Source organism: Salmo salar, chromosome ssa07 (genome assembly GCF_905237065.1).
Source record: "Salmo salar chromosome ssa07, Ssal_v3.1, whole genome shotgun sequence".
NCBI classification, from domain to species: Eukaryota; Metazoa; Chordata; class Actinopteri; order Salmoniformes; family Salmonidae; genus Salmo; species Salmo salar.
The window spans coordinates 55,467,937-55,485,194 of NC_059448.1; the positions used below are offsets into that span (position 1 = coordinate 55,467,937).

Sequence of the window (17,258 nt, forward strand, 5' to 3'; positions counted from 1 at the left end):
GTTTTCCATTCGGCTCAATTTCAATAAAAGTGCAAGCATCGTTACACATCGCGCCACAGAAGCCGCGGCTCTTGCAGTACAAGCGGAACAACTTCAGGTCTCAGAGCGAGTGACGTCACCCGATTCAACCGCTATTAGCGCGCACCACCGCTAACTAACTAGCCCTTTCACATCGGTTACACACGCACACACACGCTCCAGTAGATTCAAACAGAACTGCTGAATTCTCTCGTTCACACACATGAATAAGGGAAGTTAAGCTAAGCACAATACCACAGTTCTTCCTAGCCTTACAGGATCCTAGAGAGACCGTAACACTCTCTAGTTATCGCTCTAGATAAGTCTCGCCCTGTATCGTCCTCTCTGTCTCTCCCTTTTCAAGAATGATATGAAATTACCCTAATCTCCTTGATGAGTTGGATGCCACGATCACCAAGGCTTTCCCACTGGCCACAGACGTCAGGATTTAGGTTAAAAAAGTTTGGTGGAAAAAAATATGAAATGTGGTTATGTTGACTTTTTGCAAATCCTATCAGTTTTCATTACATTACATTTACATTTACAGTTTTCCACGTTGATTCAACATCACATGGATTTTTTTGGGTAGAAATGACGTGGAAACATCGTTGATTCAACCAGTAGGTTACCTCCATCTTTTGCCAGTTTATTACACTACAGACTCACTAGTACACAACATTTCACACCAACTTCCTTCCTCATCACCATCCAGCAGTAAAATCTGCAGACGGCTCAGTTCCTGTTTGACACAAGCTGCTTTACTGAGAAAGGAGATGTGATGTGAGACGTTTGTGTCCTGTCCTGGTTCAATCATCTGTACCTGAAGCATGGGGCAGCTACTGCTGCAGGGATTGCTGTGGGCTGCGATTTTCCTGGGCTCATCTGTCCCTAATATCGAGTCCTCAGAGTACAACCCATTTCCTGGCATCACCGACAAGAAGTTCATCGACGACTGTGTGAGGATACACAACGACAACCGATCCTCTGTGAATCCACCAGCCAGAAATATGCTCTACATGGTAAGCTGTGAGGCAATGAGAGCATGCAACACTGTGAATTCTCAAGTCAAAACTCAGCAATACCATAATATAGCTGATACTGGTTCCATGTAAATCATTCAGAATTGGATTGTTTTTGCAGATAGAAATGCGACAATTACGAATATGCAATACGTGAATAGTGCTTCAACGCTTCCTAAAGCAACAACAATGCTTATAAACATTGCCTTGGAGTAGGCTATAGTTGAATAAGACAGGGCTCTACACTGTCCTTTTTTACAAGGAGCATGTGTGCGCCTAAGTTGAAAAATGTAGGCGCACACAAAGAAATGTAGGAGCACAATGAAAAATTTGAGGTAAGGTAATAAAGCTAGAATCCTACATTTTTCGAGGCGCACCGGTGCTCCTAAATAAAAATTCCGTGTCACAGACAAAATATGTAGGCGCATAGGAAAGTAAAATGGTCGCACTGTAGAGCCCTGTAAAACAATGTTAGCATGAAAGGAGGACAGGCCACTCAGATCCATAGAGGTGTGTAATCAGTTTCACATCACATATTTTTTAGACACCCACTAATTTGGTTGTATTTTTTTTCTCAAGACGTGGGATGAGGGCTTGGCCATCACTGCAAGGGCCTGGGCAAGACACTGTGATTTCCAGCACAACATCTACCTGAAAGAGGTCAGACGGGTCCACCCTGTCTTCTCCTCCGTGGGAGAGAACATCTGGGCAGGATACCCGCCCTCCACATTCTCCGTCATGCGCGCCATGGATTTATGGGTCAAAGAAGTGAAAGATTACTCATACCAAAGCAATGGGTGTAGACAAGGAAAAATGTGTGGCCACTATACACAGGTACGTGTCCTCTACTGTAGCATCACTGCTAAAAACCATCAAAACGACAAAATGCAGTTTTAGCATTGGGCCAGTAACCAAACGGTTGCTAGTTCAAATCCCCGAGCCAACTAGGTGAAAAATCTATTGATCTGTCCTTGAGCATGGCACTTAACCCTAATTGCACCAGGGGCGCCGTCAATAACGGCTGATCCCTGGCCTTGACCGCACTCTCCGAAGCTGTCTCAGGGAGCGTGGGATATGCAAAAAACACCTATTTCACACCACACAGGTTACACACAAATAAGCACCCACTATTTGACCTATTGTAAAAAAGGGAAACTCAATATTTCATCATCTTTGCCGACTGTATGTTTGCTTGCATTCCCAGGTTGTATGGGCGACGAGCTACAAGGTTGGTTGCGCCGTCCAAATATGCCCGAATGGTGTCGACAGGACTTCGTTTTCTGATAAAGAGGGAGCCATATTTGTTTGTAACTATGCCGAAGCGTAAGTCAGACTGAATACACATTCAATTTACGAAGCATAAGGCAGGCTGATTTAATTTCGTATATCTGTGTATTCAAATTGTATTGGTCACATACACATATTTAGAAGATGTTATTTGCACGTGTAGCGAAATGCTTGTGTTCCTAGCTCCAACAATGCAGTAATATCTAATAATTCATGTACACTTAAAGGAAAATTTCACCTAAAAACTACTTTGGTAATTGTTTCATTAGTCCATTGTATATGTAGACCCAAAAAGTGTTACATGTCAGCAATTTCAAGACACAGTTGGAAGTTTACATACACCTTAGCCAAATACATTTAAACTTGGTTTTTCACAATTCCTGACATTTAATCCTAGTAAAAATTCCCTGTCTTAGGTCAGTTAGGATCACCACTTTATTTTAAGAATTTGAAATGTCAGAATAATAGTAGAGAGAATGATTTATTTCAGCTTTAATTTATTTCATCACATTCCCAGTGGGTCAGAAGTTTACATACACTCAATTAGTATTTGGTAGCATTGCCTTTAAATTGTTTCACTTGGGTCAAACGTTTCAGGTAGCATTCCACAAGCTTCCCACAATAAGTTGGGTGAATTTTGGCCCATTCCTCCTGACAGAGGTGGTGTAACTAAATCAGGTTTGTAGGCCTCCTTGCTCGCACACACTTTTTCAGTTCTGCCCACAACTTTTCTCTGGGAATGAGGTCATGGCTTTGTGATGGCTACTCCAATACCTTGACATTGTTGTCCTTAAGCCATAACTTTGGAAGTATGCTTGGGGTCATTGTCCATTTGGAAGACCCATTTGCGACCAAGCTTTAACTTCCTATCGGATGTCTTGAGATGTTACTTCAATATATCCACATAATTTTCTTACCTCATGATGCCATCTATTTTGTGAAGTGCAGCAGTCCCTCCTGCAGCAAAGCACCCCCCAAAACATGATGCTGCTACCCCCGTGCTTCACGGTTGGGATGGTGTTCTTCGGCTTGCAAGCCTCCCCCTTTCTCCTCCAGACATAACGATGGTCATTATGGCCAAACAGTTCTATTTTTGTTTCATCAGACCAGAGGACATTTCTCCAAAAAGTACGATCTTTGTCCCCATGTGCAGTTGCAAACCATAGTCTGGCATTTTTCTGGCGGTTTTGGAGCAGTGGCTTTTTCCTTGCTGAGCGGCCTTTCAGGTTATGACGACGTAGGACTCGTTTTAATGTGGATATAGATACTTTTGTACCTGTTTACTCCAGCATCTTCACAAGGTCCTTTGCTGTTGTTCTGGGATTGATTTGCACTTTTTGCACCAAAGTACGTTCATCTCTAGGAGACAGAACGCGTCCCCTTCCTGAGCGGTATGACGGCTGCGCGGTCCCATGGTGTTTATACTTGCATACTATTGTTTGTACAGATGAACGTGGTACCTTCAGGCGTTTGGAAATTGCTCCCAAGGATGAACCAGACTTGTGGAGGTCTACAATTTTTTTTCTGAGGTCTTGGCTGATTTCTTTTGATTTTCTCATGATGTCAAGCAAAAAGGCACTGAGTTTGAAGGTAGGCCTTGAAATACATCCACAGGTACACCTCCAATTGCCTCAAATTATGTCAATTAGCCTATCAAAAGCTTCTAAAGCCATGACATAATTTTCTGGAATTTTCCAAGCTGTTTAAAGGCACAGTCAACTTAGTGTATTGTTAAAGTTGCGTCAATTCGATCTGGTATCGGAACAAAATAGTCAGCACATAGTAACTTCTGATTTCTTTGTACTTTAATTAATGCAAACCCTTGAAGGGTAAATAGGTGGTTCGTATATACGGGCTCCCTGTAACACCTCGCAGGACAAAACAGAGAACTGAAATGACTTAAGTTCTTCCTTAAATACTTCTTGACAGACGTAGTTCCCTCTCCCTGAGGGCCTGTCATAGTAGAGGCTTGGGTGTGGTTTAGACTTACTCCAGCCTATCGTTGGCGTGCAGGCTGGTCCCAGCCTCTAGACGCATCTTTGTTGCCAGGCATAGTTGTCTTCTAGCTTATCTTCGTGTGTGTAACCGAGAGTCAGACACTCAAGGACAGTGCCTGTTTTTATGCTACAGCTATCTTCCATTCTACCAGCCCCTCCCGTACACCTGTCCTTGAGCGGCCCCACAACCAGGCATTGTGTGCGTGTGTCACGAGTCTACTCAGCCTACACTACTAGCCAGCAACCCTCCAGTTAGTCATGTCTATTATATGTCGCTCAATCTATGTTAATACAATATAAACCTCTTATGTTTAGCATTAGTATTCATAAGTTATGCACCACAACTAATTTTATTATATAGGTTATGCAAACAAATAGTTGGTTAAACCCTAACAATCCCCCTTTTCACACCTGATAGGTGTGAATACATAAGTTCTTAAAATTTCAGGGAAATTTTGAGATTCCCCTTTTGACACCCCCTAGGGTGTCACTCAACACAATTTTAAATTCCCATTTTAATGATTAAATGATTAGTTTAAAAAACCTCAAGTCCTTCCGGCTACACCTCACTTGTACTAGGTTGACTACCAGCCACCCAGGAACTTCAAACCTTCACATAAGGAAAGACAAATAGTACACAGGATAAATTCAAAACATATTATTTAAAAAACGTATAAAAAGAAGACCTTTTTGCGACAGTGGCTACACCTAACATGTGTGGGACGGACTCTTTGTCCCTGAACTTAAAACCTTCACATCCACCTGTCACTACATTCAATACATATGAGAACATTTTAGATAAGCTTTATTCAACCACTTCCCCAACAGCAAACCAAGGATCGTCCTCAGACAGACCCGTCTTTTGCCCAGAGGTTGATTCAGTATCCACTGGGGTCACTTCCATCAAAGGCATCATTCCGGTTGCTCTGACAACATCTGTAAGATATTTTCTCAAGCAAGGGATTATACACAACACATCAATAATAAGAACACAAGCACTAGGGTCAGAAATCCAGTAACCACCATAGATGTGTACTTACCAAAAAAGATATTCATCCAATTCCCCTCGCCTACCCCCGCTACACCCTTCATCTCAGCAGATAGCTCGTCAAGTCTCAGTAGGGCTTTTGTAATGCTACCATAGGGCTGGTGTTATTAGGGAAAAAAGTACAGCATTGTTCACCAAACGTTTTATACACCCCCCATTATTAGCCAATATCATACCCAACTCCAATCTATTTTGTCTAGCGGTTCTAGTGGTAGCCTCTAGTTGCTCAGCCATACCTGTCAGTGCAGTGCGAGTATAGTTAACAAATCTCTGTTGGTTATAATATATCCTTCTATATTAACACACGCACACATCAATAGAGAACTCAACCCAGCTTTAGGTGGCTGTATTTTTCCCACAGTACACATACATTCCTTATCAACCTTGCCACCTGTCTTCTAATCTCCTGCCCACTAGCCGTTCCCAGGCCGTTGTTACTCTCCCTAACTTAAGGAGGCTTCTTCTCCTGTTCCCTTCCCAAGGTCGTCTTATCAACTCTGCCCTGCTCATTCTGGTAACAGTGTCTTACTCACACAGTATTGGAATATAGTTTTTAACCCATTATTATAGCCTTATTTTGAATACATTTCAACAGGTTATAAGGTTTCTGAGTGAAATCTTTTAGTCAAACCTTTCATTACATCCACCCGATTGGCTAAATATTTCACATACATTATAACACATCTATTTTTATTGGATTCAGCAATTTCACACAAAATCAAACTAATTCAGGAAACTCTAAAGATGGTCTCATCTAACATGGGCTCCTCATAACTGAATGAATCCTCCACTAGGCTCGGCGGTAGGTATTTGTCGTCCCACTGATCTGAACTTTGACTCGGTCCGTATCTCACCATCTGCTCCGTTATCGATCTCTCTAGAGTTCTGGAAATGAGACCTCTCGCACAAGGGACCAAACAACAACCACACAACCACACTCATACAGGTGAAATCTGCCCATAATACAGTTCTTACAACACTTTTCCATTTCCCAAACATGAGCTGTGTTATCAGGAATGTACGTACAGCAATGAACCTAATCATTCTACCTACACCATCCTCTTTTGCCAGTAACATATCGAGAGTCAGTCTATTTTACCAGGTCATGAGGGAGGTGGCGGATAATTGGTCAGAGAACCTCTTTACTGCATCCCCGGTTTCATTCATGAATCTCTGTTGAATATAAAAGATGTCATTAATCCCATCCACATTTTTTATTTATTGTCAACCACCAAAATAATGTAGTGTTAAAGCGTTCACATATTTGATTCATAGCTTTGTATTCATCTGGAACTTCCCTGAGGATGCCAATAGCATCCATCTAGACAAAGCTACTCCCATCCTGGTCAAAACTCCTCCTGTGCCTACTTTAGCCTCCTATAACTGGCCTCTGATGACTAACTCGAACTGGTTGGACCAATAACCCCGGGCGCAAGTTCTTAACCACCCTTTGTGGTAATTTCTGTCGTATGCGTCCTTTGCTGGTACTAGCCCACCCTACATCAGTTATAGGTGCTATGAGGTTAAGAATTTTCTATTCATCTTTCAAACCTAAGTCAGTCACATTCACGATTACTTTCAGCCGTTAACCTGTTGGGGGTAGGGGACAGTATTTACACGGCCGGATAAAAAACGTACCCGATTTAATCTGGTTATTACTACTGCCCAGAAACTAGAATATGCATATAATTATTGGCTTTGGATAGAAAACACCCTAACGTTTCTAAAACTGTTTGAATGGTGTCTGTGAGTATAACAGAACTCATATGGCAGGCAAAAACCTGAGAAGATTCTGAACAGGAAGTGGCCTGTCTGACAAGTTCTTGTTCATCTTGGCTCTTTTTATTGAAGACTGAGGATCTTTGCTGTAACGTGACACTTCCTACGGCTCCCATAGGCTCTCAGAACCCGGGAAAAAGCTGAATGATATCGAGGCAGCCCCGGGCTGAAACACATTATCGCCTTTGGCAAGTGGCCGATCAGAGGACAATGGGCTTAGGCGCGTGCACGAGTCGACCCCATGCTTTATTTTCTTTCATCTTTTTACCTAAACGCAGATTCCCGGTCGGAATATTATCGCTTTTTTACGAGAAAAATTGCATAAAAATTGATTTTAAACAGCGGTTGACATGCTTCGAAGTACGGTAATGGAATATTTAGATTTTTTTGGTCACGAAATGCGTCGTGCTCGTCACCCTTCTTTACCCTTTCGGATAGTGTCTTGAACACACGAACAAAACGCCGCTGTTTGGATATAACTATGGATTATTTGGGACCAAACCAACATTTGTTATTGAAGTAGAAGTCCTGGGAGTGCATTCTGACGAAGAACACCAAAGGTAATAACATTTTTCTTATAGTAAATCTGACTTTGGTGAGTGCTAAACTTGCTGGGTGTCTAAATAGCTAGCCCTGTGATGCCGGGCTATCTACTTAGAATATTGCAAAATATGCTTTCACCGAAAAGCTATTTTAAAATCGGACATATCGAGTGCATAGAGGAGTTCTGTATCTATAATTCTTAAAATAATTGTTATGCTTTTTGTGAACGTTTATTGTGAGTAATTTAGTAAATTTTTAGTAAATTCACCGGAAGTTTGCGGGGGGTATGCTAGTTCTGAACGTCACATGCTAATGTAAAAAGCTGGTTTTTGATATAAATAAGAACTTGATTGAACAAAACATGCATATATTGTATAACATAATGTCCTAGGTGTGTCATCTGATGAAGATCATCAAAGGTTAGTGCTGCATTTAGCTGTCTTCTGGGTTTTTGTGACATTATATGCTAGCTTGAAAAATGGGTGTCTGATTATTTCTGTCTGGGTACTCTGCTGACATAATCTAATGTTTTGCTTTCGTTGTAAAGCCTTTTTGAAATCGGACAGTGTGGTTAGATTAACGAGAGTCTTGTCTTTAAAATGCTGTAAAATAGTCATATGTTTGAGAAATTACTCACGATAAACATTCACAAAAAGCATAACAATTATTTTAAGAATTATAGATACAGAACTCCTCTATGCACTCGATATGTCCGATTTTAAAATAGCTTTTTGGTGAAAGCACATTTTGCAATATTCTAAGTACATAGCCCAGCATCACAGGCTAGCTATTTAGACACCCGGCAAGTTTAGCACTCACCAATATCAGATTTACTATTATAAAAGTTTGATTACCTTTTGTTGTCTTCGTCAGAATGCACTCCCAGGACTGCTACTTCAATAACAAATGTTGGTTTGGTCCAAAATAATCCATCGTTATATCCGAATTGCGGCGTTTTGTTCGTGTGTCCCAGACACTATCCGAAATGGTAAATCAGGGTCGCGCATGGCGCAATTCGTGACAAAAAATTCTAAATATTCCATTACTGTACTTCGAAGCATGTCAACCGCTGTTTAAAATCAATTTTTATGCAATTTATTTCGTAAAAAAGCGATAATATTCCGACCGGGAATCTCCTTTTCGGCAAACAGAGGAAAAAAAAAATCACAAAGACGGGGGCGGCCAGGGCACGCGCCTAAGCCCACAGTCCCTTGATCGGCCACTTGAGAAAGGCGATAATGTGTTTCAGCCTGGGGCTGGGATGACGACATTCTGTTTTTTCCCGGGCTCTGAGCGCCCATGGAAGACGTAGGAAGTGTCACGTTAGAGCAGAGATCCTTTGTAAAAGATAGAGATGGCAAAGAAGTTCAAGAAATGGTCAGACAGGCCACTTCCTGTAAAGGAATCTCTCAGGTTTTGACCTGCCATTTGAGTTCTGTTATACTCACAGACACCATTCAAACAGTTTTAGAAACTTTGGAGTGTTTCTCTATCCAAAGCCAATAATTATATGCATATTCTAGTTACTGGGCAGGAGTAGTAACCAGATTAAATCGGGTACGTTTTTTATCCAGCCGTGAAAATACTGCCCCCTAGCCATAACAGGTTAAATCCTACATCTTGATCTTCTTTGACTCCTTATTCTGTAAGTCACTCATCAGTGTATTATATAGTTTATCTTCTACTTCTTCTCAATGACAACGGTATCGTATGATTAGTGCCAGAAGGTGGTGGATCTGAATGTATCAGAAAGATTAGACTATGATGCAGCTCAGAGTCTCTACTCTTCCCAAAAACCGCCAACCCTCTCCTGCCCTTAGTCTCTCTGCTAGGTACCACCCCATACTCACACCTCTAGGAGCACACACCCCCGGACCCTGTTGGTACTCGGTTCTTCTCCTAACTCTGTGTGTGATCAGCAGTGCTCATATGTGTACATACCTTCTTGCAGTGGGTAACGTGGACCCAAGTGACTCTCTCAGCTTTTCTAATGGCAAAAGCAGTGGTTTAACAGAACCTGGTATGGGCCTTCCCAACGGTGTTGCTTCCAGTTTTTTCTCCTCAGGGACTGGATCCACACCCAGTCTCCTGGTTGTACTGAATGAATCACCTTCTCCTGTAATTCACCTGTTGGACACAAAATCTTGGACATACGGGTTTGGTTAACAAACAGTCTTCTCATGTGTTCTGTTAGTATTTCTTCAACTTCTATGTCTACCTGTTCTGGTATCTCTAACTCTGGCATTCTATAGGCTCTACCTGATTAGCTAAACTGTCATCCATCATTTAAAGAGATGGCTCCTAGTAAACCAACTCTAGGGATAATATCTTGACTTAATATTTTAGCTACCATAATCATGTCCACCAAGTAAGTTGGGAACGCTTCTACCCATTTGCTATACTTATCTGTTATTGTTAAACACCCCTTCTTCCCCTCAATTCGGAATAGTTCAATAAGTCCATTTCCAAATGTTGGAAAGGATATTCTACAAAAATTGTGTTAAGTAATTATCCTAACCTGTTCTATCGTCTGCCCTACCATACGCCCCTATTTATACATGGCTCAAGCCATGTATCAATATTGCTGCATATCTAAACAAATCATTATAGGAGTTCAACTATCATAATCAGATCAAAAATGACTAATCTGAACCACTCCACAAAGAAAGATTATTGTACCCTTATCGTCATTCAGTCTTCTCATTGGTTCAAATTATCAACTGTGTCTAAGAACTTTAACTCCATCATAATTATCAGTTCTACAAATTTCCTTAAAGTCAGTATCACAAATGACCTTAAATTCACCATCCAAATGGCTTTTCATTGCGGCTGATCAGACCACAAAAGGAAAAGTCACCAGAGGGGTCAAAAGTCATACCACCCTTTCAGAACCGTGTTTCTTACTACTTTAGATAAATGAAGGCTAAGAACTTCATCCACATTTTTGTATCTCAAGTTCCCAGAACATTCCCTATCAAACGAATTTCACGTGTTTAATTAAAACTCAGAAAACAAAACTTCAAAATGCCATGTGTGTCTACCCCTTTAAGATATCCTGTCCCTAGGTATTTTCCAAAGAGAGCTAAGCGCTCCTTTTTCCATAAAGTAACCACAAACATTTGGTCATCATTCCTTATACTACACCGATTCAGAAACCCAAACGTTAGCTACAAACAAAACCTAATAATAACTCCACTGTACTTCCTCAAATCATTAATAATTTGTTTTAAACTTCCTCAACGGTTCTGTGTACTTTAATTGAACATACACTACCCTTGGATAAAATATTTTACTTCCAATCTATAAAACTCCATATTTTAACGTACTATTTGACTAATTTGACCCAAGATTGCTTAAAACCTTAAAACCCCTTCAGTTTGTCTGCAAACCAGCCCATTCTGTTTGCTAGGAATACCCTGCCATTATAAACAACTGAGTTTAATGTGCACCGTCCCTGTAAATATAAAATGAACTCCACCTGTAATTCACTTTAATGACTTGACATTTTTCCATGCAATGTTCAATTCACTGGTATTACTAAACAATCAATACCACAAATCAATAACCAGAATTTATCACATCACAAAATGCTTCCTTCCAGCCAAACATAGCCCAGCGCTCACACCCCACTCTCCTCTTTTCACCCGTAGGGAAAAACATTACCTCTTTTCAAACAGCGTTCTGCCTTTCCTCTATCGCAAGATTAAAACCAATGTTCCAACTGTATCTCTCTTTCGGCTCCACATACCTTATGCATCTTTCTTACCATTAGTCCCAACTTTAACCCATCCAAACTTCCATCAAATTCAAACTTCCTTCTCCACCTTGGACCGAAATAAATATTTATTTTATATCATTTAACTCCATGTATCGCTCATCTCCCGTTAATTCCTGCACCTCCTTTAAGGTGTTTGTTTGTTAAATTACTATCGTAGTTATTCTGCTCCTTTTCCCACTCTAGAATTTTAAGAAGGAGTATTCGTATGAATCTTAAATTACACTGCTAAAAAAAATTAAGGGAACACTTAAACAACACATCCTAGATCTGAATGAAATAAATAATGTTATTTCTTTACATAGTTGAATGTGCTGACAACAAAATCACACAAAAATAATCAATGTAAATCCAATTTATCAACCCATGCAGGTCTGGATTTGGAGTCACACTCAAAATTAAAGTGGAAAACCACACTACAGGCTGATCCAACTTTGATGTAATGTCCTTAAAACAAGTCAAAATGAGGCTCAGTAGTGTGTGTGGCCTCCACGTGCCTGTATGACCTCCCTACAACGCCTGGGCATGCTCCTGATGAGGTGGCGGATGGTCTCCTGAGGGATCTCCTCCCAGACCTGGACTAAAGCATCCGCCAACTCCTGGACAGTCTGTGGTGCAACTTGGCGTTGGTGGATGGAGCGAGACATGATGTCCCAGATGTGCTCAATTGGATTCAGGTCTGGGGAATGGGCGGGCCAGTCCATAGCATCAATGCCTTCCTCTTGCAGGAACTGCTGACACACTCCAGCCACATGAGGTCTAGCATTGTCTTGCATTAGGAGGAACCCAGGGCCAACCGCACCAGCATATGGTCTCACAGGGGGTCTGAGGATCTCATCTCGGTACCTAATGGCAGTCAGGCTACCTCTGGCGAGCACATGGAGGGCTGTGCGGCCCCCCAAAGAAATGCCACCCCACACCATGACTGACCCACTGCCAAACCGGTCATGCTGGAGGATGTTGCAGGCAGCAGAACGTTCTCCAGACTCACGTCTGTCACGTGCTCAGTGTGAACCTGCTTTCATCTGTGAAGAGCACAGGGCGCCAGTGGCAAATTTGCCAATCTTGGTGTTCTCTGGCAAATGCCAAACATCCTGCACGGTGTTGGGCTGTAAGCACAACCCCCACTTGTGTACGTCGGGCCCTCATACCACCCTCATGGAGTCTGTTTCTGACCATTTGAGCAGACACATGCACATTTGTGGCCTGCTGGAGGTCATTTTGCAGGGCTCTGGCAGTGCTCCTCCTGCTCCTCCTTGCACAAAGGCGGAGGTAGCGGTCCTGCTGCTGGGTTGTTGCCCTCCTACGGCCTCCTCCACGTCTCCTGATGTACTGGCCTGTCTCCTGGTAGCGCCTCCATGCTCTGGACACTACGCTGACAGACACAGCAAACCTTCTTGCCACAGCTCGCATTGATGTGCCATCCTGGATGAGCTGCACTACCTGAGCCACTTGTGTGGGTTGTAGACTCCGTCTCATGCTACCACTAGAGTGAAAGCACCGCCAGCATTCAAAAGTGAACAAAACATCAGACAGGAAGCATAGGAACTGAGAAGTGGTCTGTGGTCTCCACCTGCACAACCACTCCTTTATTGGGGATGTCTTGCTAATTGCCTATAACTTCCACCTGATGTCTATTCCATTTGCACAACAGCATGTGAAATGTATTGTCAATCAGTGTTGCTTCCTAAGTGGACAGTTTGATTTCACAAAAGTGTGATTGACTTGGAGTTACATTGTGTTGTTTAAGTGTTCCCTTTATTTTTTTGAGCAGTATATATTTTATTCTATGTGTTTTTTAATTTTTTTTAAACTCTGATTCAATTACAATCTGTGTGTACTTGCTATTGATCTCTATGTGTGTGCTGTATTTTCCTTTGTCCATGTCCTATTGGTAATTTCCTCTAGGGTCCCAGAATAATTTCTTTCATGACTTTTGATAGATCCATTAGGTCTCACATGTATATGGCTTTTGACCCTCTTATCTATCTCACACGCAATTATCCTCTTACCCCTGTGGAAACTTCCCAATGTGTCTATGTGTTGTACAATCTATGTGTATCTCTTTCTTGAAACTTTATCTATAGAGGTGACTTTTAATCGGACATTAGGTCGCATATGTATGCAACTATCTGTTGCTCCTTGTAACTTTTGACAATAATATCTGTATCTCACTCCGCCATATTAGGTTTCCCTTCTTCAATGGATAATCAGACCTAGATTTGCTCCTCCGGAAGATCTGACCATCCCCTCCTTTTCCACTCTCTCTTCTTTTGATGCCATTTTGTTAATAAATTCAATCAGTTCAATATCTCCTTTATTCTACACCTAATTTGGACATATAATTTTATCTCCAGCCTTTTTATTGTCCTATTACTATTTTATCTTTAACCTTCTAGTTTACTAAATTCAACCAGCTAAATATCTAATTTTATTTTACACCTAAAGTAGGCATATAATCTTAACTTTAACTGCTATTATGTTATCCTTCCCTTGCCTTTAATTTCCTCATTTATTAGCCCCCTTTTATCACGCCTACAACCTCACCTCCTTTCCCAAGAATGACTCCGCCGTCTCGCCGGTCACCCAGTATTCTTATCTAAAATTTTCCGACCCCAGTCGTACCTATATCCCCGGGTCGCACCCTACAAGTTACGATCCCAGCCGAGATTTCAGTACAAACCTCGCCGGCAGCAATTGCTATTTCAATTATTCCCTATATCCCCGGGTCGCACCCTACAAGTTACGATCCCAGCCGGAGATTTCAGTATACTTATCTAGTTCTATATCCCCGGGTCGCACCCTACAAGTTACGATCCCAGCCGGAGATTTCAGTATTTTCTAGTTCTATATCCCCGGGTCGCACCCTACACGTTACGATCCCAGCTGGAGATTTCAGTATTTTCTAGTTCTATATCCCCGGGTCGCACCCTACAAGTTACGATCCCAGCCGGAGATTTCAGTATACTTATCTAGTTCTATATCCCCGGGTCGCACCCTACAAGTGACGATCCCAGCCGGAGATTTCAGTATTTTCTAGTTCTATATCCCCGGGTCGCACCCTACAAGTTACGATCCCAGCCGGAGATTTCAGTATCCAATTAGTCCCTATATCCCCGGGTCGCACCCTTCAAGTGACGATCCCAGCCGGAGATTTCAGTATTTTCTACGGTCTTAATCGTGCCCTACAGTGTCACGGATCTTGCCGGTAGAACAATACTCAAAGTTACCAAGGTAATAACAACACATTCACCATGGGTTTGCATGCCATAATAATGACTCTATAATATTTCTTATCTACTCATAATAATTCATAATTTGGTTCACTTACATCGAACAGGTGCTTCACAAAATTAATTTGGTTAAAGCCAATATGCAGATCTTTAGTTATTATAACAATAGGTGTCTGCTTACCTGTTTTTAGTTGTCCGGACTCTTTGTGAAACACACCGTTCCCCGAGAGCGAAGTCCAATTGGCTGATCAATACTCAGCGAAGTCGTCCCTCTACCAGAACGTCGGGGTTACCATGTTAAAGTTGCGTTAATTCGAATCTGGTATCGGAACAAAATAGTCAGCTCATAGTAACTTCTGATTTCTTTGTACTTTAATTAATGCAAACCCTTGAAGGGTAAATAGGTGGTTCGTATATACGGGCTCCCTGTAACACCTCGCAGGGCAAAACAGAGAACTGAAATGACATCATAAGTTCTTCCTTAAATACTTCTTGACAGACGTAGTTCCCTCTCCCTGAGGGCCTGTCATAGTAGAGGCTTGGGTGTGGTTTAGACTTACTCCAGCCTATCGTTGTCGTGCATGCTGGTCCCAGCCTCTAGACGCATCTTTGTTGCCAGGCATAGTTGTCTTCTAGCTTATCTTCGTGTGTGTAACCGAGAGTCAGACACTCAAGGACAGTGCCTGTTTTTATGCTAGAGCTATCTTCCATTCTACCAGCCCCTCCCGTACACCTGTCCTTGAGCGGCCCCACAACCAGGCATTGTGTGCGTGTGTCACAAGTCTACTCAGCCTACACTACTAGCCAGCAACCCTCCAGTTAGTCATGTCTATTATATGTCGCTCAATCTATGTTAATACAATATAAACCTCTTATGTTTAGCATTAGTATTCATAAGTTATGCACCACAACTAATTTTATTATATAGGTTATGCAAACAAATGGTTGGTTAAACCCTAACAGTATGTAAACTTCTGACCCACTGGAATTGTGATACAGTGAATTTTATAAGTTAAATAATCTGTCTGTAAACAATTGTTGGAAAAATTACTTGTGTCATGCACAAAGCGGATGTCCTAACCGACTTGCCAAAACTATAGTTTGTTAACAAGAAATTTGTGGAGTGGTTGAAAAACGAGTTTTAATGACTAACCTAAGTGCATGTAAACTTCTGACTTCAACTGTATATAACTTCCAAAATACAGAAATGCAGCCGATATGATGCATTTTGCATCATAAGATTCTGCGTTGTGCATCATATGATGCAAAATGAATAATTTCTGGAACACCTGGGGATTTTTGAAAGGTTATTGGAATTATGCAACCTTGCACACATTTTATTTTTTTTGCCCAAGAGAAAGTACAAAGTCTAAGATGCTCTGATTTTAGAATTATGGAAACATTTTGGATAAATTAAAAGGATGTGCATTGCTTTCTCCAGGGGAAACGTGGTTGGGATGTTACCATACCAGGACGGGTTGGAAGAATGCAGCTCTTGTGAGGGTGCAAACAATCAATGCCAGGCCAAGCTCTGCCGTGAGTCTGTCAGCTACCATTTCCCACACCCAATAAAATAAGATGCAGGACAACCCTGCGATAGTCTGAATGTTCAACATATTCCTTCACAACACCACCAATACTCTTTCCCTTGTGCATGCTACACATTCAACAACACCCAATACCATTTTCCATTCGTGACATAACAAAGCTGCCATATTGTCTTTCCTCTTTACAGACAATCCAAAACGAGATGAACAGAAAAGTACGTTTTGAATTCGCAACCCTTAATTTAAATGATCTTCCTAAGCCACAATGGCAGAATGTGTTCTTTGTGACCTACAGCAGCCTTTACTTTACTCATGTGTACAGGTTACAGATGGACCCCCGACTGGGACCCCACCCTGGCCACATGTGGCCCCTGCTGCATGGCCATATTGGCCATCCGACCCTTGGCCCTTCTCCTCACCTTTGTCGCCGCATTTGGAGTACACAAATTGTACCCAAGCATATTTTTTTACGAATAGCTGAGAGGTTTAGATTGATTGACCTGCACTGACGTTCTCATTGTTGTCATGCCTTTCTCAATGTGGTCCTGTCTTTTTTAAATTCCTACAGAGCCTCAAACCAAATTCCCATTGTGGTACAATAAAGTGAACTACTACTAAAATGTATATGCTGCTTTTGCTGCTTCCATTAATGTGTTAAAGGGAAAGTTTACCCCAAAACGTAACCAAAACTATATTTACTGACCTCAAGGAGTTATGCAGCAGTCTTTAATACCAACTCCACGGCAAGCCCTCTAAAGTAAACAATGCCTAAAATAAGAGTAGGAAAAATAGGTCTCAAATAACATAAATTTGACAATCTGTGTTTCTGTTAAGTTACATTTTTGAAAATAACTGTTTCTCCCCCAAAAATCATGTTTGCTTAACAATGAGCAATGGTGTTGGCAAAAGCACAAACAAGTCTGGGACCAGGCTCACCAACCACTGACAGCAGAACTCATAACACAAGAGCTTATGAAGGTTGAAGAGCGGTGTCTAAAATCATTTTATTTAG

At 41.6% G+C, this 17,258-nt stretch overlaps 1 protein-coding gene across 1 annotated transcript; it reads left to right on the forward strand.

Annotated features, from left to right (window-relative positions):
* Window positions 1–794: 794 nt before the first annotated feature.
* Window positions 795–16,869, forward strand: glipr1a (GLI pathogenesis-related 1a). The gene is given in 6 exon segments (NM_001141535.1): window positions 795–1,037; window positions 1,617–1,871; window positions 2,242–2,360; window positions 16,141–16,235; window positions 16,435–16,461; window positions 16,569–16,869. Coding segments are annotated over 6 exon segments (843 nt in total). The 5' UTR covers window positions 795–845; the 3' UTR covers window positions 16,724–16,869.
* The last annotated feature ends 389 nt before the right edge of the window (window positions 16,870–17,258 follow it).